A 27,620-nucleotide genomic window follows, 5' to 3' on the forward strand; every position below is an offset into this window, starting at 1 on the left:
TGCCATTAGTTTAATGGTAATTTCATTGAATCTATAGAGTACTTTGGATAATATGGACATTTTAATGATGTTAATTCTTCCAATCCATGAACATGATATATGCGTGTACTTATTTGTATCTTCCTTAATTTCTTTCTTCAATGTCCTATAGTTTCCCGAGTACAGGTCTTTTACCTAGGTTGAATTTATTCCTAGGTTCCTTATTTTTATTGTTGTTATTGCAATAACAAATGAGTTTGTTTTTTTAGTTTCTCTTTCTGCTAGTTCATTATTTGTGTATAAAAATGCCTTAAATTTATGGATATAGATTTTGTGTTCTCCAAATTTTCCAATATCATTTATTAGATTTAGTAGTTTTTTTGGTGGAGTCTTTAGAGTTTTTTATATACAATATCAGGTCATCTGCAAATAATGACAGTTTTACTCCCTCCTTTCCAAGTTAGATGCCTTTTATTTCTTCTTCTTGTCTGATCACTATGGCTAGAACTTCCAGTACTATGTTGAATAAGAGTGGTGAAAGTGGGCATCTGTTTCTAGGTCCTAATCTTAAGGAAATGCTTTCAGTTTTTGTCCATTGACTATGATGTTGGCTATAGGTTTTTCATAAATGGCCTTTATTATGTTAAGTATGAGCCTTCTATTCCCACTTCGATGAGAGTTTTCTGATCATAAAAGAGTGCTGGATTTTATTGATTGCTTATTCTGCATCTGTTGATATGATCACGTGATTTTTATCTTTCATTTTATATATATATAAATAAAATATATATATTTTAAAATAAATATATATATAAAATAAATATATATTTATATATCTCACATATATTGGTTTGCAAATAATGTACCAACCTGGCATCCTTGGAATAAATCCCACTTGATCATGGTGTATGATTTTTTTAATGTTTTGCTAGATCTGATTCAGCAATATTTAATTAAGGATTTTAGCATCTGTGTTCATCAGGGATATTGGCTTATAATTTTCTTTCTTTGTTGTGTCTTTATCTGGTTTTGGTATTAGTAGAATGTTGGCCTCTAAAGCTTGGAAGTCTTACCTTCTTTTGAATTTTTTGTAAAAGTTTGAGGAGGATAGGTTTTAGTTCTTCTTTGAATGTTTGACAAAATTTGCCCATGAAGCCATCCAGTCTGGGACTTTTTTTTTGCTGGAATTTTTTTTTTTTTTTTGATTACTGCTTTTATTCATTAGTATTTATAGGTCTATTCAGGTGTTCTGCTTCCTCCTGTTTCAGTTTTGGAAGATTGTATGTTTCTAGGAATTTGTCCATTTTGCCCAGGTTGTCCATTTTCTTGACATATAGTTAGTTGTAATAATTTCTTACGATCATTTGTATTTCTGTAATTTTAGTTATTACCTCCCCTCTTTTATTTCTGATTTATTTATTTATTTATTTATTTTTTATTTATTTGAGTCCTCTCTCTTTATTTCTTGACGAGTCTGGTTAAGGGTTCAGCAGTCTGGTTTATCTTTTCAAAGAATCAGCTTTTGGTTTCATTGATCTTTGTTTTGTCTTTTTTTTTTCTGTGTCATTTATTTCTCCTCTGATCTTTATTATTTTCTTTCTTCTACTCACTCTGGGCTTTTCCTGCTATTCTTTTTCCAATTTCTTTATCTGTAGTGTTAGATTGTTTATTAGAGATTTTTCTTGCTTCTTTAAGTAGCTCTGTAATGCTATGACCTTCCCTTTCAGGACTGCTTTTGCTGTGTCCCACAGATTTTGGGTTGTTGTGTGTTCATTTTCTTTTGTTTCCAGGTAGCTTTTGATTTCTTTCTTGATGTCATTGGTAACTCATTTCTTATTTAATAACATGCTGTTCAGCCTCCATGTGCTTGAATATTTTGGCACTTTTTTATTGTGGCTGATTTCTAGTTTCATGCCATTGTGATCTGAGAAGATGCTTGATATGATTTTAACTTCTTGAATGGGTTAAGACTCATTTTGTGTCCTAACATGTGGTCTATCTTTGAGAATGTTCCATGTACACTTGAGAAGAATGTATATTCTGCTGCTTTGGGATAAAATGTTCTGTAAATATCAGTTGGATCAATCTGATCTTGTGTGTCATTTAAGGTTGCTGTTTCCTTGTTGATTTTTTTGTCTGGATGATTAATCCATTGATGACAGTTAACAGTATTGCTGTTGATCTCTCTTTTAAAGTCCACCAAGAGATTTTTTTTTTTTTTAATAATATTTATATGCTCCTATATTGGGAGCATATATGTTTATAAGGGTCATATCCTGTTGTTAGATCGATCACTTTATTATTATGTAGTGACATTTTTGTCTCTTGTTATGTTGTTTATTTTGAAATCCATTTCGTCAGATGTAAGTATTGCTACACTAGCTTTTCTTTTCATTTTTGTTTGCATAAAATATTTTTTTTCATCCCTTCACTTTCAGCCTGTGTGTGTCTTTTGTTCTGAGGTAGGTCTCCTGTGGACAGAATATATATGGATCATGCTTTCTTATTCATTCAGCTACTCTATATCTTTTGATTAAAGCATTTAATTGATTAACATTTAAGGTTATTATTGATAGGTACTTATTTGTTGCCATTTTTCTTCTTTGCTCTTATGTTCCCCTCTCACTGTTTCTTCTTCTTAAAGAAGTTCCTTTAGCATTTCTTACAATCCTGGTTTGTTGGTAATGAATTCCTTTAGCCTTTTGTCTGGGAAGCTCTTTATTTCACCTTCAATTTTAAATGATAGTCTTTCTGGATAGAGCAGGCTTGGTTACAGTTTCTTGCTTTTCATTACTTTGAATACTTCATGCTGTTTCCTTCTGGCCTGAAGTGTTTCCATTGAGAAATCAGCAAACAGCCTTATGGAAACTTACTTGTAGGTAACTGACTGTTTCTCTCTTGCTGCCTTTAAGATTCTCTCTTTGTCTTTAATCTTGGTGATTTTAATTACAATGTGTCTTGCTGTGGTTCTCTTTATGTTCATCTTGCTTGGGACTCTCTATGCTTCTTAAACTTGTGTGTCATTTCCGTTCACCAGGCTAGGGAAATTTTCTGTTATTATTTCTTCAAATAGGTTTTCTGTAACATGCCTTGGAGAAGGCTATTTTGGATTGAGATCATTAGGTGTTCTTTTAGCTTCTTGGATTTGAGGATCCAGTTATTTCAATAGATTAGGGAAGTTCTCATCAACTATTTATTCAAATAAGATCTCTGTTCTCTTCTTTTCCTTCTAGTATAGGCATTATTATTATATTTCTCTTTCTGATGAAATCTGATAGTTCTGATAGAGTTCTTTAAATTTTTTTACTCTCAAATTTTTCCTCTTCCGCCTGACTCATTTCTAGGTTTCTATCTTTGATATCACTAATTCTTTCCTCCATCTGGTCTGCTTTATTTTCTAAGCTCACTATTTCATTCTTCATCTCTTTTATTGACTTCTTCAGCTCCAGTATTTGTTTGGTTCTTTCTCTACAGTTTTTGTTTTGTTTGTTAATCCGCACCCAAGGATATTTTTTCATTGAGTTTTTTTTTCTTAGATAGAGTGGAAGGGAGGGAGAGAGTGAGAGAGAGAAAGAAACATTGATATGAGAGAGACACATCAATTGATTACCTCCCGCACAATCCCCACTGTGGTCGGGGATTGAACCTGCAACCCAGGTACATGCCCCGGACTCTTCAGTCCACGGGCTGATGCTCTAACTGCTGAGCAAAACCAGCCAGGCTTTCCCTGTAGTTTTTAATCTCTTTGGTAAAGTACTCCTTTTATTTCTGAGTTTGTTAAATTGTCTTTCTGAGTTTTCTTGTATCTTGTTGTTTTTCAAAACTGCAATCTTGAATATTCATTTAAATCACATATTTCCAAGTCTTTAAGTTTATTTTCTGGAGATTTTTTATTTTCTTTCTGAATTCCTTTGTTATTTGGTTGTTCATTGTGGTTGACTGGTTACTTTTCTGTTTGGGCATAATATAAGCTGCATTTTAAAAGAATTCTAGTTGATAAGTAGAGGTGCTTTCTTTTCCTCCCAATAGATGGCGCTGAAGCAGCAGTTTTTCTGTTCTCTTACCTGTGTGGTGGGGGGTGTCTGGATCTCTGTGTGGCAGTGTCCCTTAAACTATGCAAAACCCTCTGTTTTCCCCAGTAGGTGGGCATCCCCTCCACTACCCAGTCATCTCAGACCCAGGGAACCACTCCGTGGATCGAACGGGCAGGCGGTGGATCTTCTGTGTGCCCTGTGTGCCACTCTCCTGTAGTCAGAAGCTGCGGCGAGTTGCTCCAAGTTGACTCAGCTGCTTCCACTAGGAGGTTCCAAAAGGGGACCAGAATGGTTGGGTCACAGGTTAGCAAGTTCCAGGAACTCAGTTCTGCTGTACGTAATGGGCTTAGCAGCAATGATTACAAACCACTTAGGCTGGATTTTTTCTTTTTCTTTTCGGTGTTAGTCCTTTCACTGTCCACTTACTGCTCGGTGGGCCACAGGGATATGGGGTGGGCTGATTGCCTGTCTCTGGAATCCTTTGTTCAATTCTTGTAGGCTTTAGAGTGCTGCAATTTTTTATTTTTTTTTGCACCATTTCTCTGCCCCTAACCCTGGGCCCAATTCTCAATATGTGCCAGCCACCCAAGACAGATTGCTGTTTCTTCCTGTCCAGTCTAGTCTGCCCAGTGGGAGCTGCACCCCAGCCCTTTACTGCTACAGTGTCCTCTGGGGCTGCAGAGAGCGCTGGGCTGCAGGAGACTTCTGTCTCTGTCCGTCTCCCTCCCAGTCCTGTTTCAGCGGTTTTCCCAGATATGCCCCTTCAGATGTCTCTGCTCAATGTCTCAGATGTGCTTGAACAGGAAATCCTTTCATGAATTCTAGCTGTCCAACTTGTGACTTCATGGGGAGAGATCTGGAGGCCCTAATTATGCCACCATGCTGCTGAGGTCCTGACTACCTCTTTAATGTTGAAATACTCGTTTACCTTTAGAGAGTCCTTGTTAATCTGGTTCATCTTCTATTTCTCTATTCATGGTTTCTCTGGGTACTTAATCTTTTTTTTTTTGTCAGGTGTGCACATTTCTCAAGAATCTTTCCATTGGCTTTTTCTTTCTCTCGCCCGTTTTGCTGCTGTTCTTCTTCCCATCAGTCTCATCTATTAACACGGCTTCCACTATCACATTTACAGTCTTCCCCCAAATCCTTTTCATCAGCACTAACCTCCAGACCTCCATTTTTAACTGTCTAAAAAGGTCACCTCATTCTGTTATTACTTTAATAACACATTGGATCTTGAGATCATTATATAATTTTTTCTTTTCTTTTCTTTTTTAAAATCGGGAACATTTAATGACTTCGGGTGCCATCTTTGTGCCAAGGCCATGATAATCTTCTCTGTGTAGTTCCAGTTTTAGCACATGTGCGGCTGAAGCGAGCACTGTATATTTTTATTATTAGCTTTGCTCGTAGATGTGTCTTCATTTGCATCTTGACACTATTATGTACTGGATGGATAATTTGGATAAGATATTTATTTACTGCCTCTGATCCCTTATTTTCCTCATTTCTGAATTAAAATCAGTTAAGTACAACCTTAGAATTGTGCTGATGATTAAGTAACATGTAATTGTACTCAAATAGGGCTAATTTCTTTCTGTTTCTTTCTGCAAAATATTGATATTTTCTCAGCTTACTATGTCCTCCTGTTGCCCTAATTTTATAAGTTTTTTTACTCAGGGCCAAGTTCAAATGTCAATTTTTCCAAAATGCTTGTGATGCTCCTCAGGTATTATGTCTGTAATTATAGATTCAAATTTTCTTAATCTTTTGCTCCCTGTACAAAGGCTTTTTCTGTCCTCATTTTATGGTTCTATGTAATATTTCCTTCTAGACCAGTGGTTTTCAACCTTCCTAATGCCGCGACCCTTTAATACAGTTCTTCTTGTTGTGGTGTATCCCAACCATAAAATTATTTTCGTTGCTACTTCATAACTGTAATTTTGCTACTATTATGTCTTAGGAGACCTCTGTGAAAGGGTCGTTCAACCCCCAAAGGGATCGCGACCCACAGGATGAAAACTGCTGTTCTAGATCATGATATCTCAATTAAGGCAGAATTTGCGTTTTATCTATCTTGCGTCTTCTACAGGAACTAAGTGGTTCTCATAAATATTTGGTATAAGATATGTAATCTGTAACTATATCTATATTTACACCTATAGCTATATCCATGCACATGTTTATGTGTATATGTACATTTGTGCACGTATATGTCCTCCCTTGTTTTCTGACTTCCTCTTCAATATAACAAATGTCTATGCACAAAGAATGAAAATAGAATGTTCTTTCTTTAAAATCTAGGGTTTGGTTACATAAAATACATTTAATGTAAGCCATCTGATTATAAATTATCTTCAAAAGTTTGATTACAACAAAGATTTTTTATGCTCAAATTATTCACAGTACTTGTGAACACTTGACTACAATAAAGCTCAGATGAGCTAGAAAAATGTTAATTGACATATGGCTTCTGACAAGCAGTGTCTGTACAATAGACTTTGTTATTTTTGTTTCATTCATATATTTTGTTTATTTTTTAGATTAAAAAGCCTTATATATTTGAGTATAAATCATAACCAGCTAGCCAGTATTCCTAGACAACTTTGTTTTCTAAGAAACCTTTCTGAACTTCAGCTTAACTACAATCAGCTCATTTGCATACCTGAAGAGATTAAGTTCTTGAAGAGGCTCCAGAAGCTTCTTCTAAACAGGAACAATATTGAAGTTTTGCCAGAGGTAAGCAAAACAAGAAACCAAATTTTCTTTCGTTGGGGAAGGACTCTCACTACAACCCGTCTTGGAGGGATTATGGAATAGATTTGGGTATGTGAGTACAAACCATCATTTGCTTTCCCTCTGATTAGATGCAGTCAGTTCCCAAATTCCTGTGACAAAGGGCAGTTATAACTTGGATTATTTCACATGGCTAAGGCTGCCAGGTGTAGTAAATACACATACAGGATACTCACTTAAATCTGAATTTCAAATAAGCAATGAATAATTTTTTAGTATAAGTATGTTGCAAATATTGCATGGGACATACTTATACTAAAAAAATTGTTTGTTTGAAATTTAAATTTAAGTGAGCCTTCTATATTTTATCTGGCAACCCTATGCACTGCACAAGATATAAGTACATATTGGTTTTTGAATATGTGCAAGAGAGCGTTCATTTTTTTCTTCATTTCCACACTTTATCTTTTTTCAACCCACTCTGCATCTGAGAGAGTCACCTGTATCGGCATCACTGAGCTCCTGTGGCCTCTGGCTCCCTCTTGGACATGGCCCACGAGAGGCACTAGCACAAAGCGAAAGGACAGCAGAAGAGTGAATGTCCTATGGTGCTCCCCTAGTACCTGCCTGATGGTGCTGCCAGCTTCCCGCACACCTTTTATGGAAAAGCCATAGCTGATGCCAGGTGCTCCTATACGGACCATTACCAGCTCCTGTTGGCTCTTTAGGCCTTTGGTGGTAAAACACTTCCTGCTGTTCCTAGCTTTTGGAAACTTTGTGGGATTAGGGTGCTACATTTTGTGGTTTATATTTTCCTAAACCCTGTCAAGCTTTTAAAAATAGTGACTTTCATAAACTTCCCTCAGATTTCCCAGTTTGAAAGTACTATTTCCTGCTAGGAACCTGTCAGTGGGTTCACCTTTCCTACTTATGCAAATTAAAATTAATTTGGTAGGAGAGAATGCATGTCAGACAGTAAATTGAGATATAAAAAAGCAAATCAATTCCTGCTATTTCATTTTTCTCTTTTGGAAAATATTCCCTTTAAAAATCCTGTGCATGGCATAACGTAATATGTGAAAATATACCAAGGTGTAAGCTATAAATAAGTATATTTCAAAATATTTTTTCTTAAATTTTTTTACAAATCCTAATTTCTATAAACAAGTAAAAATATCTTTAAATTACATAATGAATCTATTAAAATTATAACTCCTTTAATAAAAAGGAAAGCTGTAACCATAGCAACACGATCATCATGATGAAGCATTATATTATTTAGTGTTTATAACAACTTTAAAATGTAGCCCTTATTATTATTCCTTTTCGTTATACCATTTTAGAATAAGAACAGAGATTATGTGACTTGAACACAATTTGCAAAGATCAGAGAAGCGAATAAAATCCATGTCTTTCTGACTTAAATGTACCCTTTCTATAATTTTATAAATTCCAAGGAGTTTAGACATTGAAAAATTTAAATTCTAATAAGTCCTATCCTAAATTATTGTATAAAGAATTCCTATGATCATTTATGTCCTTGTACATTTAGTATGATTCAGTCCATCATTGTTCTTTTTGGCCTGCATTGTAAATGATAAGACATAACAAAAAATACTTAAATTATTTTGTAATGAAAAAAATTATGAATCACTTTCTGGTACATTATAAATTGTGTGTATGTCTGCACATGTATATGAATGTATATGTTCATCCAGTCACATTAGGCATGTAGATAGAGACCCTAACAGATTTTTCTTTACTCTACAAGGAAAGGGTTCTCTTAGTGCAGTGCTAAGCAAAAGAAAGATAAGAAATTAATGATGGTAGAACTGTCAAAAGTGACAAATAAGATTACACCTGTTTTCTGTTTCTCAAAGATTCTTTTTGTTTTAATGATAGTAATGTCTACTTACTGTTCACTAGGTATTGGGCCCTTTAGTAAGCACTTAGTAACTTCTTTAATTCATTCAACAATCATTGAAATAGGGGCTGACATTAGCAATTCCATTTTACAAATGGAGAAATTGAAGTACAAAGAGATTAAGAAATTTACCCAAAGTTATGTTGTAAGTGTCAAAGGTGACGTTTGAACCTACAAACAGCCTAACTCTTGGTCACCATGTTATATTGCCCTGGAGTGGTCAGAGGAAATGGAAAAGATGAAGAATCTGACAATCCAGGATCTCCTTGGGGAGGATGTACTAAAGAACTGATCAGGTAATTAAGAAAGATGGTCAATACCATCAAGTTCAAACTTAGAAGAAATATTTATAATTCTACATATTTTACAGATTCTTAAATCTCTCTTTCTTTTGTTTTCCTACACAGGGATTGTGTGATCTTAAAAACCTAAGAATCTTAGACATAGCTGAAAATGTCATTCGGATATTTCCACCAAGAGTAAGTAGAGTCAACATCTATTATAATTGAAAAATAATTTTGTTTATGCTACTTGAATTAGAAAAATACAGACAGCTAGTATAACTTGTAGTGATTGAAACTTTGAATTATACAAATGACTCAAAGGTTTTTTTTTTTAACTCTAGAATTTTGAAACTTATTCTCTCCATTCCATCTTTTGTGTTCTATGCCCGCTGAACTTGTTTGTACTACGTGAACTCTGATTGCTATCATAAATATTTTAATATATTTGTATGATGAGTGTTTTTTGTTATCACATACTGTTTTTGGTCGCCTCACACTTTTGAGAATATTATTTTCCAGAGCATACATTTTTATCCCTTGTAATGAATCCAGAGTGACACTTGTATTAGTTCTTTTTAAACTATGAAAAATAACAAATGTACCTTTTTCTATTTGGAAATGAATTTTGACTTGGCCTTATTTCAAATAACCGAGAAGCAGTTGGTCTTGAAAATTCTAACTTTTGGGAAAGAAATAGCAGTTTTTCATGTTGCATTTTTGTATTCTAGTGAATGTTTCTACTAGAATGATTAAAGGTAATAATTAAAGCCCGTCAATCCAGAAAGTATTCAATAAATAGTTGTTGACCCATTAATTACTTTTTCTAATTGATCAAGTCTAAATTGAGATTTAAGTCTTTTTTTTTTTTTTTACCCCATGGCAATTTTTTACACTAAAGATGTCTCAGATATGAAAAATGAGTATAATGTCTGTGTTTTAGAAAAAGTCCAGATTTTTTATTGTGCTAAAATATACATAACATAAAATATATCCTTTTAAACATGTTTAAGTGTACAGTTATATGGCAATAAGCATATTCATGTTGTTATACAACCATCATGACCATCTGTATCCAAGAGATTTTCATCTTCTCCTACTGAAATGATGCCCATTAAACACTCCCCGTTCTTGCCTCCCCAGCACTTGGCAACGAGCATTCTACTTTGTGTATTTACAAATTCGACTACTCAAAGTCCCTCATATAAATAGAATAATACAGTATTTGACCTTTTGTGATTATATTGGCTTATTTTACCTAGCATAATGTCTTCAAAGTTTATGTATGTTATAGCCTAGAATTTTCTTCCCTTTCAAGACTAAATAACATTTCATCATATATATATGCCACATTTTGTTTATTTATTCATCTGTCAATAGTATTAGTGTCAGGTGTACAGCATAGTGGTTGAGTAATTATATATTTTGCAAAGTGGACCCTGTGATATCTCAAGTACCCACATGGCACTGTACATGGTTATTACAGTATTATTGACTATATTCCTTATGCTATACTTTCTATCCTGTGACTATTTCATGACTACCAATTAGTAGTTCTTAATCCCTTCACCTTTTTCATGCAGCCCCCCAAATCCCTCCCCATTGGCAACCACCACTCTGTTCTCTGTATCTATGAGTCTGTTTCTATATTGTTTGTTTATATTGTTTTTTTGATCACACATATAAGTGAAATTATATGGTATTTGTCTTTGACTTATTTCACTGAGCATAATACCCTCTAGGTCTTTCTCTGCTGTTGTAAATGATAAGGTTTCTTTGTGTGTGGCCAAGTAATATTCCATTATGTATATTGCTCAGCATTTTTATACACTCATATATTGATGGGCACTTGGGTTGCTTTCATATCTTGACTATTACAACTAATGCTGCAATGAGTTTAGGGGGTGCATATACAGTGATACCTCGGTTCTCGAACATAATTCGTTCCAGGAGGACGGTCGAGAACCGAATTGTTCGAGAACCGAAGCAATGAAACCCAATAGGAAAGCGTGACTCCACAAAGCGTGACTCTCTCTCTGCGCTCACACTGATGACGCAAGCAAGGCGCGCTGGGCCGAATGAACGCCATTCGGCTCAACTCGGCTCATCTCGGAAGTTCGAGTTCCAAATATTTGTTCGGATTCCGAGACAAAAGTTTCTCAAATCTCCTGGTCAAATACCGATTTGGTCGAAAACCGAGGCGTTCGAGAACCGAGGTATCACTGTATTCTTTTGCATTAGTGTTTGTGTTTCTTTGGCTATATACCTAGAAATGGAATCACTGGATCATAAAGTAGTTCCATTTTTAATACTTTGAGGACCCTCCATACTATTTTCTACTGGCTGCACCAGTCTGCATTCCCACCATCAGTGCACAAAGGTTTCCTCACCATCACTTGTTTGTTGACTATGGATGTGTCCTGACTGGAAATAAAATGAGCAACCTTTTGGTGCATGAGCAACCTTTTGGTGCATGAGCAACCTTTTGGTGCATGGACAACACTCAACCAACTGAGCCATACCAGCCAGGGCAGGTCTGCCCATTTTTTAATTTGATTTTTTTGGTTCAAGCAGTATGAATTCTTTATAAATTTTGGATGCTAACTCCTTATCAGATATATTGTGGGCAAATATCTTCTTCTATTCAGTAGGTTGTCTTTTGTTTGTTGATGGCTTCCTATATTGTGTAAAAATTTGTAGTTTGATGTAGTCCCATTTGGTTATTTTTTCTTTTGTTTCTCTTGCCTGAGGTGATATGTCAGAAAAAAATATAGCTGACCTTTAGCTTGTCTAGAAATTCTAATTCTTGCTAAAGGGCAACCCTGTTAGCTTTGAGATGGTCTGAAGAGTACATGATACTCTTCATTGCCATTGATTATTTATCACTTCTATTTTTGAGTCCATGTGAAATCTTAGTTTTCTTTTACCCTTTTTTAGTAACAATGTTCTTGCTAAACCAGTTCTTTTGATTAATTTAGGTTAGTCCAAAGCAACAGAGGACTTACATATGGCTGAATTTATACATTATTCCTGAGGCATGCATCTTTGCAGGAACAGTTATAATAATTAACCTGGCCTGGAGAGGAAGCCCTTTGCAAATCTTGACTTCCCAGGAAATGTTATGTGTGCCTGGGGTTTTTGAGAAGACATTAATTTATATATCACTTATTTATTGGGCATCAGCTATGTACTAGGCACTGAACTTAGAGCTTGATTAGATAGTTGAGCCTAGCAGGGAAAGATAGACCTTTCAGAGAATTTATAGATGGCATGATAGAGACTGGAGAAGCTTAGAGTGGTGATGTTTTGGGCTTGAAGAGATGATCCAGGAGTAGGGTGAGTAGAAGGGCATAGCATGAATAATAACTGTAAGATAAGACCCCTATGGATCCCAGGATGGCTGGTGTATGAGGTTGAAGGCAGGACTTACCAGATATATGGTTGGAAAAACAGGCTGAAGAAAACCAAAATGACATATTGGGGTTTTGGACTTACCCTGTGAACAAGAGGGAGCCCTGAAAAGGTTTAAGCAAGGTTGTATTATGACAAGATTCTCATTTTTAAAAAACCAATTCAGCAGCAAAAGATTTCACTGAGACCAGTTAGAGTACTATCACAATAACTGATGGGAGCTGAGGGCCGTAATCAAGGCAGATCCCCGGGGTTAGTGGCTGGGAGAAGAATATGTTTTGCTTCTTTTAAAACAATTTTCACTGTGCACAACAGGTTATAATGAGAACACGTTGATGTGGCTCTGTTTCTCTTACCCTTTTCACTGAACATATATTGGATTATAAAACAGTTTCTCAGACCTGGATTTTGGTGCATATTAGAATGTTATTTTTCATTATATTTGGTTTTCTAACAAATATATTATTTGCAATGTTTCCAGCATTTGATTAATGAACTCCCGTTCTGTTACTAACAAGTTCTATGATTTTCAAAAGTTTTCTCAGCTGTGTAGGATAAGGGACGCCACAGGTGACCTCGGAAGTCATTGCCATTGGTGGCAGCATGAAAATCCTTATGCTTGTAGCAACTAGAGTATGTCCTGCTGTTAAAATACTAATGTGGAACATAAACCCTAAATAAAGCATCTTAAATCTAATTTCACTGAAGATGTAGCCTCAGGAATAGAGTTATTATTTTGTTGTGAAATCAAGTTTTAATTTTGTTTTGAAAGTTTCAGAATATGAAGTTGAAGGAATTCTATTGTGAGGAAAACCCACTGTTCCTGAAGCAGCCTGTTACTGCTGCACAGCTGGAGGAAGTCTGGAGCCTACAGGTGAAGCCTTATATTATTCACACAGTTCTCCAAATTCAGCCCTGATTTAAGTTCTAAAGAGTTTTCTTTTAAAGCATTCCAGCCATATCAACAAATGATTAATGTCACCCTAATCTATTGGCAATGTGTATCCTAGACATAATCTCTTTGACGTGCTTATAGAATCTCATGTCTATCTGATTTCCAGAGTGATTAAATTCAGAGAAATGGAAACATTTTGTTGCATGAAAAGAAAAGAGAGGCATTGGTTTTCACTTTCACCTTCCAAGTATCTTTTAGTATTATCTAAGAACGTGTTTGATTCGTTCTTGCCGGGGTCTTTGCCAGTCCCCTTTCACTTGACCCCATTCCTAGTGGATGAATGAAAATGACCCAGAAATCATGTTTACTTTAGTAAAACAAGTTAGTGATATTAAAAGAAAGAATAGGAAAGCATATAAGAGGGTTCTCTTTGTGTGTCCTTCGGAGATAGATGAGTTAAAGGTTGCAGGTCTTCTCACATTTGAATATGAGTCTCCCTCATAAATCTAAACTTCTCAGATTTATGAGGGAGACTCATAAAAGTTCCTTTTAAGTCTATAACTGACCATGCCAGGATTGTCTTAAGACTTTCAAGAGTTGTGTTGGATTAAAATTTCCTGGATTCAGGAAATAAGCAATCTATTGTTTTTTTATAAATCACATTTTCCCTTGTTGCATAGGGTATATTTGTTTAATACAGAAAACTAGAAAATACAGATAGATGAGTAAGAAAGAAAGTTAAAATTAGTTTTAGTGACATACTGATTAGAAGAAAAGTTTATTACACAAATAATACAAGCTCATCTAGAGAAATTAGGGGAAAAAGCAATAAAAGTTGATAAAAATACTTAGAAATCTGGTACACAGAGATATTACTACTATTCTCGCTGACATTTATTCTGCTAGTATTTTCCATGCATCTAGAAGTTTTCTTTTTTAAAGATGAGTTTAGACTCTACATACCTTTAGAGACTTGTTTTTCCCTCAAAGTATTGTGAATGTCTTTCCAAATCAATAAAAAATAATCTATGATCTCTTTTTATGATGAATGCATAATATTCTGGTATATTATACCATAATATTTTTAACTATTTCCTTCTGTTGGCTGTTTAGATTATTAATAATTTTCTGGCGTTTTGGCCTTTATGACAAGGCTACAATGTCCAGCCTCACAGAAAATTTGTTATGTTCATATTATCCTTATGAGTGAGATTGCTTGGTCAGAGAATTGTCATCTTTGAAGGTTTGGTCGCTCTTTCTAAATTCACTTCCAGAGAGTCAATTCATATTTCCATAAACAGTATTATTTTCTACTCTCGTGTGAAAAAAACTTATTTGAAATTTAATTGTAAATAATTTAAAAAACTATATTCACTTGTTTAATCCTTAAACCTTTTTGTTCTCCTTAAATCAATCATTTTAGATTAATAATAATAACAATTATAGTAATAAAAACTAACACCTATTAAGCTTACTATGAGCAAGGCATTGTTCTAAGCAATTAGCATAAATGAATTAATTTAATCATCCAATAACCCTAAAAATGTAGGGACCATTATTGTTCCCCCTTTATAGATAAACAGAGTCCCAGAGAGGTTAAATAGCTTGTCCAAGTTCACTGAGCTAGTGAGTATTGAGAGTATGATATCCTCCTAAGCTGGGCTGCAGACCCCATGCAATAGTATCACCTCACAGAGAGGCCGCCTGAGGTGAGGGGAAAGAAAACAGGCGCAGTCCCTGTGTGGAGGAGGCTCTGGGTTGTGAGTGGGGTGGATTAGCAGTTAACCCAATGTGACAGTGGTCTTGCCAATGGACTCTTGAAGGTAAGAATGGTTTGGGTATTTTTAAAACTATCTCTAGGAATTTTTCTTAGGAAGGTAACACATTTATTACACATTTTATTTTTAGAGTAAAAATAATTTCTATTGGATATTTGGTTAACATTACTGATTAAACTACCTGACTGTCAAAGAACTATGGAACTTTGATTGATGGTTGTCTTGGTTAAGATTTTTAAACATTTTTCTTCACCTCAGAGATTTATGATCTAAATTTTGATGTTGATAACTAGATTATAACAAAATACTAGCCAGAAGATACTGTATTTGTAGATGCCAGGCTAAGAGTTGTGCCCATGTTATTTGATTTAATTCTTTAAACTCTGTGGGATAGTACTGGAAAAACATCCTGTTTTATAGGTGAAGCATCCAAAAGCAGAGAAGTTAAGGACTTGTCCAAAGAGAGTCACACAGCTAAGTCACAGAGCAGGCTCTGCACCTATTTATTTATCTGAATCTGACTCCAAATCTTTGCTCTTTTTAAAATTTTATATTTTAATTACAGTTGGCATTCAATATCATTTTGTATTAGTGTCAGGTGTACAGCATACTGGTTAGACATACATGTTACAGAGTGGACCCTGAGATATTTCAAGTACCCACCTGGCACTTTACATCATTATTACAGTATTATTGACCATATTATCTATGCTGTACTTTACATCTCCAGTACTATTTTGTGAATACCAATCAGTAGTTCTCAATCCCCTTATTTTTTCACATAACCCCCCAAGTCCCCCCGCATTGGCAAGCATCAGTCTGTTCTCTACCTCTTTGCTCTCGATGCTATGTTTTAGTGTCTATCATACACAGAGTATCACTTGATAATACAATAGTTCCAAATTGATCATTCCTTCCAAGGATTCATATTTGTTTCTAAATTTTATATAGTTTTATATTTATATAAAAATAATTTATATATGGATAGTCCTATATTTCAAATTAAACCATTATATGTAAGGAAAAATAAAAGAATACACCTGAAACTAATTTTAACTTATGATCTTTAAACATAGGAATAATCTCTGACATATATATATATATATATATATATATATATATGTGTGTGTTTCGCTAATAAACTAACAAAATAGCATATAAACTATTCTAAAGGAATATTGTTGTCCATAAAATATTTACTGACTCTTAAATAACACTGGAATTAGGCCACCATTAAGTTGTATATTCTCAAAAACTGTACTGCATGTATCTTTAAAAGGTGTTCTAAAATATAGTATTTACATGGCCAATATATGTACTTTATATATACTCACATTTCTAAGTAATAACTTTATATTTCAATTGTATATCTTCCAAACTAATGCACTGGCAGCAAATAGGAGAAGAATATAAATAAAGGGTAATATAAAAGTTTTCAAGAGACATACTGAATGCAATAAACACGTTTGGTTCCAGAAATCATAAATGGAAACAGTGAATTCTGTGATTTATAGATCCTAATTTATAGGTCCCATGTATTTCAGCAAATTCTTCTACCATCTGATGTTTTGGGAGTGAATCTCTTACTAGTTTTCTGAAGCTTTATAGTGAGACTCTGACTTTAATTCTTGTAGCTAAAAACTTACCTCTAAAATCAATATTTTATTCAGAATAAAAAATTATGCTCTGTGTAAATAGGTAAAGAAAGGTTGATAATAGACATCTAACTTATTAGTCTTGGTAATATTAGTACAAAGCGTAATAGGATGACCTCAGTTATGTAACCATCCAGGAGAATGAGCTTAAGTGAGTAGGAGGTTATGCTGCTGAAGGATCAGACATGTAAGGAACCCATGCAGTACAAAGGCAGCTTTCCCAGGTGCTTGTTAAGTAGAAGGAATAGAGTAATAAAGAACAGGGGGACGACAATCTGGAAGATTTTATTATTTTTTAAATATTTTAACTGGGGTGAATGAGTGAAGGATTATCTATGTATATATGTAGATATTCCCAAAGATTCCTTTCAGAGACTGATGTGGACTACTTTAATACCACCAGAGAATCTTGCACTTTGGTGAGAAAAAAAGTTTCACACACTTATTAATGTTTATGCAGTGTTTATGTAACATTTATGTAGGACTTCCAAGCTACTGGCACAGACATTGGGGTGGGTGGGAAAGCTTAGCGGAATAAATTAAAAAAAAAAAATATATATATATATATATTTTTTTTCATGGTCATTGAACATTTAATTTTAAGTATTATATAATTATTTAAAACTTTTTACTTTAAGACGATACTGGTAGTCATGATGAAAGTCAGTTTACATTATTTTCTCATTACCCCTTTTATTATTTAATATTGTAATAGTATTAACTTAAGTGAAGTTTCTTGACATACCTATGTGGATAGGTTTAATACAGAGTGGATTCAGATATTTGGTTAATATAAATCAATATTCTTTACCAATATGACTCTATTCAGGTACTCAATGCAGTAGGTAACTTAGACTAATGCTTCTCAAACTTGAACCTGCAAAGGAATTATCTGGGGAAACTTCTTAATTGCAGATTCTGATTCAGTAGGTCTGGAGTGCATCTGAGAGTATGAATTTTTAATTAGCTTCCAGTGATGCAAATTCTACTGGTCCATGATCCACAATTTTAGTAGTAAGCATTTAGACATTAGTAAATATGATAAACTCATTTTTTTTAGTTCAGCCTGAATATTTATTTGTACAGTCCTTGTTTATTGTAATGAGAAGTACACAATTTAAATTAAACTTTACCTAATAATATAAATTTATTATAACTTGGATTCCTGTATATAAGAGATATGGAAATATTAAAACGGGAATCAGTTTCTTTTCTTATATTGTTAAAAACTAAACTTATTTACAATACCAGTTGTTGACAATATACTTCATCATATATACTATGAAAAATTAATTTAATAGAACTGTGATGAATAACCCCAAAATATAAATTAGTGAAATGGGAATCAATGTAATATAAAATAGTTATTTTGAAAATTATCTTGAGGAACCATATTTTTTTTTGATCTAGGAAATAACATCAAGATTTATAATGAATCAGCTAGAAGATCGGAATCCTTTCCTAATGGAAGCTATAGAATGGTACCCACAGGTCAGGGACACACTTTCTAAAGGAAGAAAATGTGCAATATGTGGAAAATCATTTTTAACCATATGGATTGACTGTGTTGAATTTGTTCCTCCATCAAAGGTAAATGGTGCTTTTTTGGTGTGAATATGAACATAAGATCTCCTCTTATTCTATGTTCATATCTAAATCAACCAATGCTAACTAGATTTTTATATAAGAATGAATTTCTACAATAATATAATGTTTTTCCTATCTTTATGGAGATATAATTGACTGATAACATTACGTTAAAGTGAACATGTTGATTAAAAAAATTTATAAATTGAAAAATCATTACCACTATAGTATTAGCTACCACCTCCATCCCATTACATAGTTATTTCATTTCTGTGGTGGGATCACTTAAGGTCCACTATCTAAGCATCATTCAGATATATGATTAAATATGGTGAATACCAGAGGGAAAGGGGGCTGGGTGGAGGTAGAAGAGGTAGAGGAGAGATAAATGATGATGGAAGGAGACTCGACTTGGGGTGGTGAAGACACAATATAATATACAGATGATGTATGATAGAATTTATACCTAAAACCTATATAATTTTATTAAGCAATGTCACACCAGTAAATTCTCTAAAAATTGAAAAACAAAAACAAAAATGTGGTATAGTATTATAAGTTATAATCATCATACTATACATTGGATACTCAAGCTTGTTAATCTTATAACTAGAAGTTTGTACCTTTGAACATTTCCCCACCCCAACCCGTGGTGAACACCACTTTACTATTTCTCGGAGTTCGTATATTTTATTTATTTATTTATTTATTTATTTATTTGGTTAGTCCTCACCGAGGATATTTTTTTCCATTTATTTTTAGGTAGAATGGAAGGGAGGGAGGTAGGGAGGGAGAGAGAGAGATAGAAAAACATTGGTGTGAGAGAGACACATCAGTTGGTTGCCTCCCGCACGACCCTGAACAAGGATTGAATTCACAATCCAGGTACATATCCTTGACCAGGAATCTAACCCACGACCCTTTGGTCTGTGGACTGATGCTCTAACCGCTGAGTCAAACTTGCCAGGGCTGAGTTTTTCTATTTTAGATTCTACATGCAAGTGATTGTACAGCATTGTCTTTCACTATCTGACTTATTTCAGTTAGTGTAATGCCCTCAAGATCTATCTAAGTTGTAGTGAATGGGAGAATTTCCTTATTTCTCATGGCTGAATAATATTTCTTGTTATAAATATTCAATTGTCTTTATCCATTCATTTGTTGACACTCAAGTTGTTTTCATATCTTGGCTACTATAAGTGATGCTGCAATGAACATGAGAGTGAAGATATTTCTATGACATACCGATTCTAATTTCTTTGGATATATACTCAGAAGTGGGACTGCTGGATCATATTTTTAGTTTTACTTTTAATTTTTTGAGGAAACTGCATACTATTTTCCATAGTGACTATACCAGTTTGCATTCCAGTACACTATGGTTCCCTTCTCTCCACATCCTCTCCAACACTTTATCTGTTGTCTTATTGATGTAGCCATCTAACTCACTTGAGGCGATATCACATTGTAGTTTTGATTTACATTTTCCTGATAATTAGTGATGATGAGTACTTTTTTATGTACCTGTTGTCCATTTGTATGCCTTCTCAGGAAAAAAAAATTTTATTCCATTCTTCTGCCCATTTTTAAATTAAGTTGTTAGGTTTCGGCTATCAAGTTATATGAGTTCTTTATATATTTTGGATATTGACCGTTATCAGATACATAATTTATAACTATTTTCTCCCACTCTAGGTTGCCTTATCATTTTGTTCAGTTTCTTTTGATGTGCAGAATTTTTTAGTTTGATGCAGTTCCACTTATTTATATGTGCTTTTGTTGCTTGTACTTTTGCTGTCATATCCAGGAAATCACTGCTGAGACCAATGTCACAGAGTTTTTTCCCCTCTGTTTTCTCCTAGGAGCTTTATGATCTCAATTCTTAAATTTTAGTATTTAATCTATTTTGATTTTTGTGTGTGTAAGTGGTGTAGGACAGAGGTGCAATTTTATTCTTTTGCATTGGTTATTCAGTTTATTAACATTATTTATTGAAGGACTATCTTTTTCCCATTGAATATTCTTGGCTCCCTTGTCAAATATTAGTTGACCATATATGTGGAGGTTTATTTCTGGGCTTTTGATTTTGTTCCATTGGTCTATATGTCTACTTTTTATTCCAGTACCATACTGTTTTCATTACTATAGTTTTCTAGTATAGTCTAAAATCAGAAAGTGTGATTCGTTGGCTTTGTTCTTCTTTCTTAGGATTGCTGTGCCTATTTGGGGTTTTTTATAGCTTTATATAAATTTTAGAATTTTTTTTCTATATCTGTGAAAAATGTCATTAGAATTTTAATAGAAATTTCATGAATCTAGAGATGGCCTTTGGGTAATATGCATATTTTGACACTATTAATTCTTTTGATTCATGAACATGGGATTTGTTTCCATTTGTTTGTGTCTTCTATATCTTTCATCAAAATCTTATTGTTTTTAGTGTACAAATCTTTTATTTCCTTGATTAGATTTATTCCAAAGAAACTTATTGTTTTTGATGTGCTGGTGAATGGGATTTAAAATATTTTTTTTTCTCAAATGTGTTTTTTTTTTTAGTGCATAAAAACAAAACTGTTTTCTGTATGTTAGCTTTGTATCCTGTAACTTGGCTGACTTTGTTGATTAATTCTAGCAATTTTCTTCAGGAGATTTTAGGATTTTGTACATATATAAGAACATATCATCTGAAAATAAAGACAATTTTACTTTTTTTTTTCCATTTGAATGCTTTTTAGTTTATTTTCTAGCCTGGTTACTCTTGCTAAGATTTCCAGTATTGAATAGGAGTGGCGAGAATGAGTACTGATTATAGAGAGAGAGAGCTTAACACAGTGCTTGGTACATATTTTATTTCTAAGAATGCCTGATGAATCACAGGATCTGGATTTAAATACAAGATTTTCTGTTCCATTATATTATTAATATATGTAATATATTACATCAAATGTATCATAGGGACAAATCTGGCAGAGCCACTGCCAATAAGGACTAATGTCATGGTGAAATAATGGTTGAGGAGAAACTTAAAAGTCAAAGCAAGCTGGGCATTAAACACCAAGAGAAAAGAGAGGTCATCAGTGGAAAAATGAAAATAGAAATGTATGTTGGTTCTTATTATGAGAGTAAGTCTGCAATCTTGATCACTTATATAACCTATCTCTGAATTGTTCACATTACCATCTGGAATGAATTGTTATATTCAAGAAACATTTGATGAGTATAACACATGCCATATTAGTTGGCAAAAGTTGCCAAAACATTCTGTTTTTCTCTCCGTGACATGAACACCTTGGACAGTTGTTATGTTCACTTCCTGCCTCCCCCACCCCCCAACAAAAACACCTTTCTTGGGAAAGATCTTCTTGCTCTCATAGATTCCCTTTCAAAATTATCTGATGAGCTGCTAGTTTCAATCTAAGATAATTGGATAAATTTCTAGAAGTATACAATCTTCCAATATTGAAAAAATTCCAAATCTAAATAGGCCAATTACTAGCAATAAAATTGAAGCAATAAGAAAAAAAAAATCTCTCAACATACAAAAGTCCAGGACCAGATTAATTCCCAAGTGAATTCTACCACACATTTAAAGGAAATTAATATCTATTCATCTTAAAACTATTTCAAAAATATTGAAGAAGAAAGAATGCTTTCAAATTCTTTTAATGAAGCCAGCATTACCCTGATACACAAATCAGCCTAAGACATTACAAAAAGATAAAATTACAGGCCAATATTCCTGATTCAAAAGTTCTCAACAAAATACAAGCAAACTGGATCCAGCAATACATTAAAAGGATTATACACTTAGACCAAATGAGATTCATCCAAATGATGCAAAGATGATTTAACATCCATAAATCAATCAATGTGATACATCACATCAGCAAAATAAAGAATAAAAATAACACTCAATAGATGCAGAAAAAGCACTTGACAAAATTCAACACCGTTTTATGACAAAACTCTCAACAGAGTGGGTATACAAAGAACATATTGCAACATAATAAAGGCTCTATATAATAAATCCACAGCTGATAACATACACAACACGAAAAGCCCTTTCTATAAGATCAGGAACAAGACAAGGATGCCCACTATCACCACTTATATTCAACATAGTATTAACAGTCCTAACAACAGCAATAAGACAAGAAAAAAAATTAAAATAAAAAGCTTCCAAATCTGAATGAAAGGAGTAAAACTCTCATTATTTATAGATGACATAGTACTACATGTAAAAATCCCTAAAGACATCACCAAAACTATTAAAACTAGTAGAATTCAGTAAAGTTACAAGATAGAGAATCAATATACAGAAATCTGTTGCATTTCTGTACACCAATAGTGAATGATCAGAAGGAATTAAGAGGACCTAAATTAACATTTCTCCAAAGAAGACATACAGACATATAAAAAGTTGCTCAATATCACTAATCAGGGAAATGTAGATTGAAGCCACAATGAGATATCACCTCACACCTGTCATAATGGTGATCATCAATAATCAACAAACAGCAAGTGTTTGTGAGAATGTGGAGGAGAGGGAACTGTTGATGGGATTGTAAATTAGTGCAGCCACCATGGAAAACAGTATAGGATTCCTCAAAAAATTAAAAATAGATCAATTATACAATATAGCAATTCCACTTTTGGGTATCGACCCAAGGAAAAACACTAATTTGAAAAGATATATGTACCCGTATGTTCAGTGTAGCATAACTAATAATAGCCAAGATATGGAAGCAACCTAGATGTCCATCAGTAGATGAAAGGATAAAGAAGATGTGATATATACATATCTCTCTATATATATCTATATATAGCACACAATGGAATATTATTCAGCAATAAAAACAATGGAGCCTAGAAGGAGTTAAATACATCAAACAGAGAAGGATGAATACCATATGATTTCACGTATATGTGGAGTCTAAAAATACAAAATAATTTAATAAACAAAACAAAATAAAAACAGGCCTATAGATATAGAGAACAAGCTCATTGTTACTGAAGGGAAAGGGGTAGGTGGGAATAAAACATTTTTAAATAAAAGAAATGACATAGCTATTTGATATTCAACACCATCCTTTTAAAAACAAATAAACTCTTCTTCAACCGTTAAATATAACATAATTAATCAATATGATCTCATGCAAAGTAGATTTAAAATACTATACGTAATATTCCATGATTCAATATTTTATGGTCTATCTATTGTTTAAACTCTATTGTTTTCCTAATACAATATGTACCTTCTTGAATTTCGGCTCTTGTGGTTCACCCTTTCTAAATGTCTTTTCTGTCTTCTCTAGGCTGCCATATCCTAGTCATCCTTCAACAGCTCACCATTCTCTTACACTTTGAAATCTCACTTAATATGCAGCCTCTGCTGTCCTGGCTGGTTTGGCTCAGCAGTTAGAGGGTCAGCCCATGGACTGAAGGGTTGTGGGTTCAATTTCCAGTCAAGGGTACTTACCTGGGTTATGGGTTTAATCCCCAGCCCTGGTTGGGGTCATGCATCTCTCATGCCAATGTTTCTCTCTCTGTCTCTTTCTCCCTTCCACTCTATCTAAACTCAATGGGAAAAAAAGTATCCTCAGGTAAGAATTAACAACAAAACTAAAAATATGAAGCCTGTGTTGATGTCTCTCTTCTCAGCACTAATATAGAACTTATCATTGGGTTGAGCCTTATGTTTCTAGTTATTTTTGTGTGTGTTTATGTCTCATCTTTCTAAATACATGTTAAAAAGATTCTTAGAGGCAGGGATTGCTTTTTATGTATCTCTGTATCTTTGGCACTTTGCCTGATGTGGTGCAGGATTTAGGTTGCTTGTAATTTGTTAAAACTCCTGGTTGCAAGTTAAAGAAATGCAGCTCATATACTAACTCAAGTAGTGAAGAAGACCCAGGCATGAGTCTGATTGGGTATTTAGTCATGCTGGACCAGGAACCCAAATTTATGAACAGGAATCTGTTCTTCTCTATGTATTGTCTTTGCTTTTTTTTTGGTCAGGTACGAGCTCTCTAGACTGTGTCCTCTAGACTGTGTCCTTTCTTTCTTAATATATCCAGGGAAATCCCTGGGGCTGATACTCTTTGGCTTTATGGGACTGTCTTGGTTCATGTGCTGGACCTAAGTTATGTGGCTTTATCTTGAGCTATGGAGTTGGATCAGTTGCCTTTTCCCTCCCATAACATGGGCACTGAAATTGGAGAAGGGGTGGTACTCCAAAGAAAAGGTGAGCTTTTGTTCCAGCAGAAGGGAAAATCCATGCTGGACAGGCAAGAAATGCCTATTGGGGATTTCAGTAAATGTTGGCTGATTAAAAATCTAAACTTTCTTCTAGGAAAGAAGTCAGGTTTGTAGAGATTCTGTACCATTTTTCACTTTTATTTTCTTCATTGATTTTTAGAGACAGAGATAGGGAGAGGGAGATAGAGTTAGAAACATCGATGAGAGAGAACATCGATTGGCTGCCTCCTACACACTACCCACTGGGTATTGGGCCCACAACCTGGGCATGTGCCCTGAACAGGAATTGAACCAGCGACCTCTTGGAGTATGGGTCAATGCACAACCACTGAACCACACCGTCTGGGTCCATTTTTCACTTTTATCTAAAATATTTTATCATTAAAATAATGCCATGTATCCTTTGAGCACTTTGTAATCACTGTTGGAGGTGGATGTGAAGGTGATATGATTTATGACTTCAGCTTCTCACTGATTTATCACAAGGGTTGAAAGGCTGTTACTCTCTCAAGGATGCATTAATAACTTTGCTTAGGTGTTTGAACCTTTAAATGGGTTCTTCTTTGTAGAAGAGTGAGCAGATCAACAATAAAGTTTCTCACTGTGGATTGTGGTGATGATGACACAATGAGTTCATGAAAAACTAAGTAGCATTATCATTCAATTAAACTACTGGTTGTGTGAGTCTGTTTGGAATTCTGAGAGCTGTATTGACTTTATAATTTGTTTGTAAAGCATAAGAATGGTAAGATTTTGAGCTTGCCATTGTTTCCAATATTAATGGTCATATTGGTGAACAGAGTTTTTGACCACCTATTTTGTATATTAGGAAGTAAGATTAGCAATATCTGAAGTACAAAAACTTAAGCCATGTATTGGATAACTTGCCTAAAACTCAACTGGTGAAGATCTTAATGAACATTGCAGACACTGAACAAAGAGTATTAGGAAGAATAATTTCCATGGGAAATGGATGCTGGACAGACAAAACCAAGGTGTCATTGGGTAGTTCAATGAATGTCTGCTGATTGATTTACTTAACTTCCCCGTAGGACAGAAGTAAAGTTCGTGTGTTCTGTTCTGTAATTTACCTTCATCCCAAATACATTATGGCTACACAATATAATATGTTTGGTAAAAGCATAAATAATCTTTTATCATTTGAATATTATTTAATGTTGAATATGTTTTCTTAGCCAGTTAAGTTTGTGTGGGGAAAATAGCAAATCAAGCATAAATAGAATAGTGTCCTTTAGAAATTAATGTTATGAAACCTCTGAGAAAACTAATATTGACTTTATTCAAAACTATTTATTGAGCAATGCCTTAATTTTATTTCTAATCTTTACTTTTTAGAGCTGGAAGATAAACAGAAATCTACAGCTAGTACCTCTTCAAATGTTAATTTGTTCTTACAAATGTTTTAATCAACGTGGCCCTAACCGGTTTGGAATTGCTCAAGTGTAGAGCAGGTGAGAAACTCATTTAGAGCTTCACATGATTTGCCCTGTCAGCTCGGCACACAGATTATGCCCTAACTATGAAATCAGGTGGTGTCTCATCTCTGTCAATATGTTAAGCAAAGAAAGAAAAATAATTACTTGTAAATATCTCAGTTTAAGCATTACAACCTAGATTGTTTAGACTCTAGGTGTGCTGTTTCTTCTTTGTCTTAAAAACAAAATAATAAATAGAAAAATTAAGATCTGTGTGGCATGTGAGTGTTATTTTTTCCTGTCATCTTATGACCACCGCTCTCCTTTTCTAGTATTAAGGGACTTTGATGGAAACACAGTTTGCAATGGAAAGAGAATCACTTTTTAGTATTAGACAATGGTATCACATTTGTATAACTCAGTTGAGTTCTTATTATTTTATTTTTATTTTTCTAAATCCTCACCTGAGGATATTTTTCCATTTATCTTCAGATAGAGTGGGAGTTAGGGAGGGGACACAGAGAGAGAGAAAGAGAGAAACATTGATGTGAGAGAGACACATCGACTGGTTGCCTCCCGCACAACCCCAACAAGGCCTGGGGACGAAAATGCAATTGAGGTACCATGTGCCCTTGACTGGAATCGAACCCATGACTCTAACCCATGACTCTTTGGTCCAAGGGCTGATGCTCTAACCGCTGAGCCAAAAAACCAGGGCTGAGCTCTTATTTTTTTAAGAGACAGTAATATCTTATCCACAAAGGTAAAACCTTTATCCCACTTAAAAATTAGTAAAAGGCTGGAAACCCAGGGTTGGTTACTTCTAATATCACCTTGTTCATTTATGCCCCCCTCCACTCCTGCCAAATGAAACTGACTGAAGCTAGGGCAGTAGAGCTGAAATAAGAATTTGGCCCTTTTTCTACAAAGGACAGCAGAAAAGTAGGGAAAGAAGTTATAAAACATATGATATACACTGCACGGATAAGTAGTTTTTGCAAGTGTGTCCAACAGCATCCAGATCACTTGAGAAATTGTTAGAAATGCAAATCATCTGGCCCCACCCCAGACTTCTAAATCAGAAATGGGGCGGTGTGTGTCTCAGCAGTCTGTTTTAAGAACTCCTCCAGGCAATTTTGATACAATCTGCTGTGTGTTCAGAAAAGCAAGAAGTTTAATCACAATTTTACATTTAAACTCCACTAGAAGTATGTGTGTGCATAAACTATTTGGTGGTTCTTCTGGTGCAAAGCTGAGTGGATTTTCATATTTCATAAATTACCATATTACCATGTTAGCTTCCCAAATAGGCCTTTTATTAGTTCACTTTAGGAAATAGTTATTCATGCATCAGAGGTGCCTCAGGCATACCCGGGAAGCCAAATCAATGGAGCGCATATGAGAGGCCCTCAATTCCAAAGAACACAAGAGTCAAGTTCCTACGGAGACAGATGGGGGCCTCAAGGTAACTTTCTAAAAGTTCCATTAACTAAGAATACATTTTAAAAACTAAAACACAAAACACAAGTAAAAATGAAAGTCATGGGAGCTCATTAAAAATGAGTTACAGAAGTAAACTGTAGTTAATAGAGGAAAAACTGCTCAGTAAGTTCATTTTGACTAGGGAAATAGCTTTACACTCCTGA

At 34.3% G+C, this 27,620-nt stretch overlaps 1 protein-coding gene and 1 non-coding gene across 2 annotated transcripts in view; one reads left to right on the forward strand and one right to left on the reverse strand.

Annotated features, from left to right (window-relative positions):
- The window catches only part of LRRC69 (leucine rich repeat containing 69), a 58,278-nt gene extending 32,268 nt beyond the window's left edge, over nucleotides 1-26,010 (forward strand). Inside the window, exons 5-9 of the mRNA XM_036264314.1 lie at nucleotides 6,557-6,752; nucleotides 9,081-9,152; nucleotides 13,138-13,239; nucleotides 18,104-18,283; nucleotides 25,895-26,010. Coding sequence (XP_036120207.1) covers nucleotides 6,557-6,752; nucleotides 9,081-9,152; nucleotides 13,138-13,239; nucleotides 18,104-18,283; nucleotides 25,895-26,005 — 661 coding nt within the window. The 3' untranslated portion in view covers nucleotides 26,006-26,010. The remainder of the gene's footprint in view (nucleotides 1-6,556; nucleotides 6,753-9,080; nucleotides 9,153-13,137; nucleotides 13,240-18,103; nucleotides 18,284-25,894) is intronic.
- LOC118631968 lies at nucleotides 5,289-5,395 on the reverse strand. The gene has a single exon (XR_004959952.1). It is a non-coding gene; the product is annotated as a U6 spliceosomal RNA (small nuclear RNA).
- Nucleotides 26,011-27,620: the final 1,610 nt, after the last annotated feature.

The sequence above is a fragment of the Molossus molossus genome, unplaced genomic scaffold (genome assembly GCF_014108415.1).
Source record: "Molossus molossus isolate mMolMol1 unplaced genomic scaffold, mMolMol1.p scaffold_m16_p_16, whole genome shotgun sequence".
In the NCBI taxonomy this organism is placed as follows: domain Eukaryota; kingdom Metazoa; phylum Chordata; class Mammalia; order Chiroptera; family Molossidae; genus Molossus; species Molossus molossus.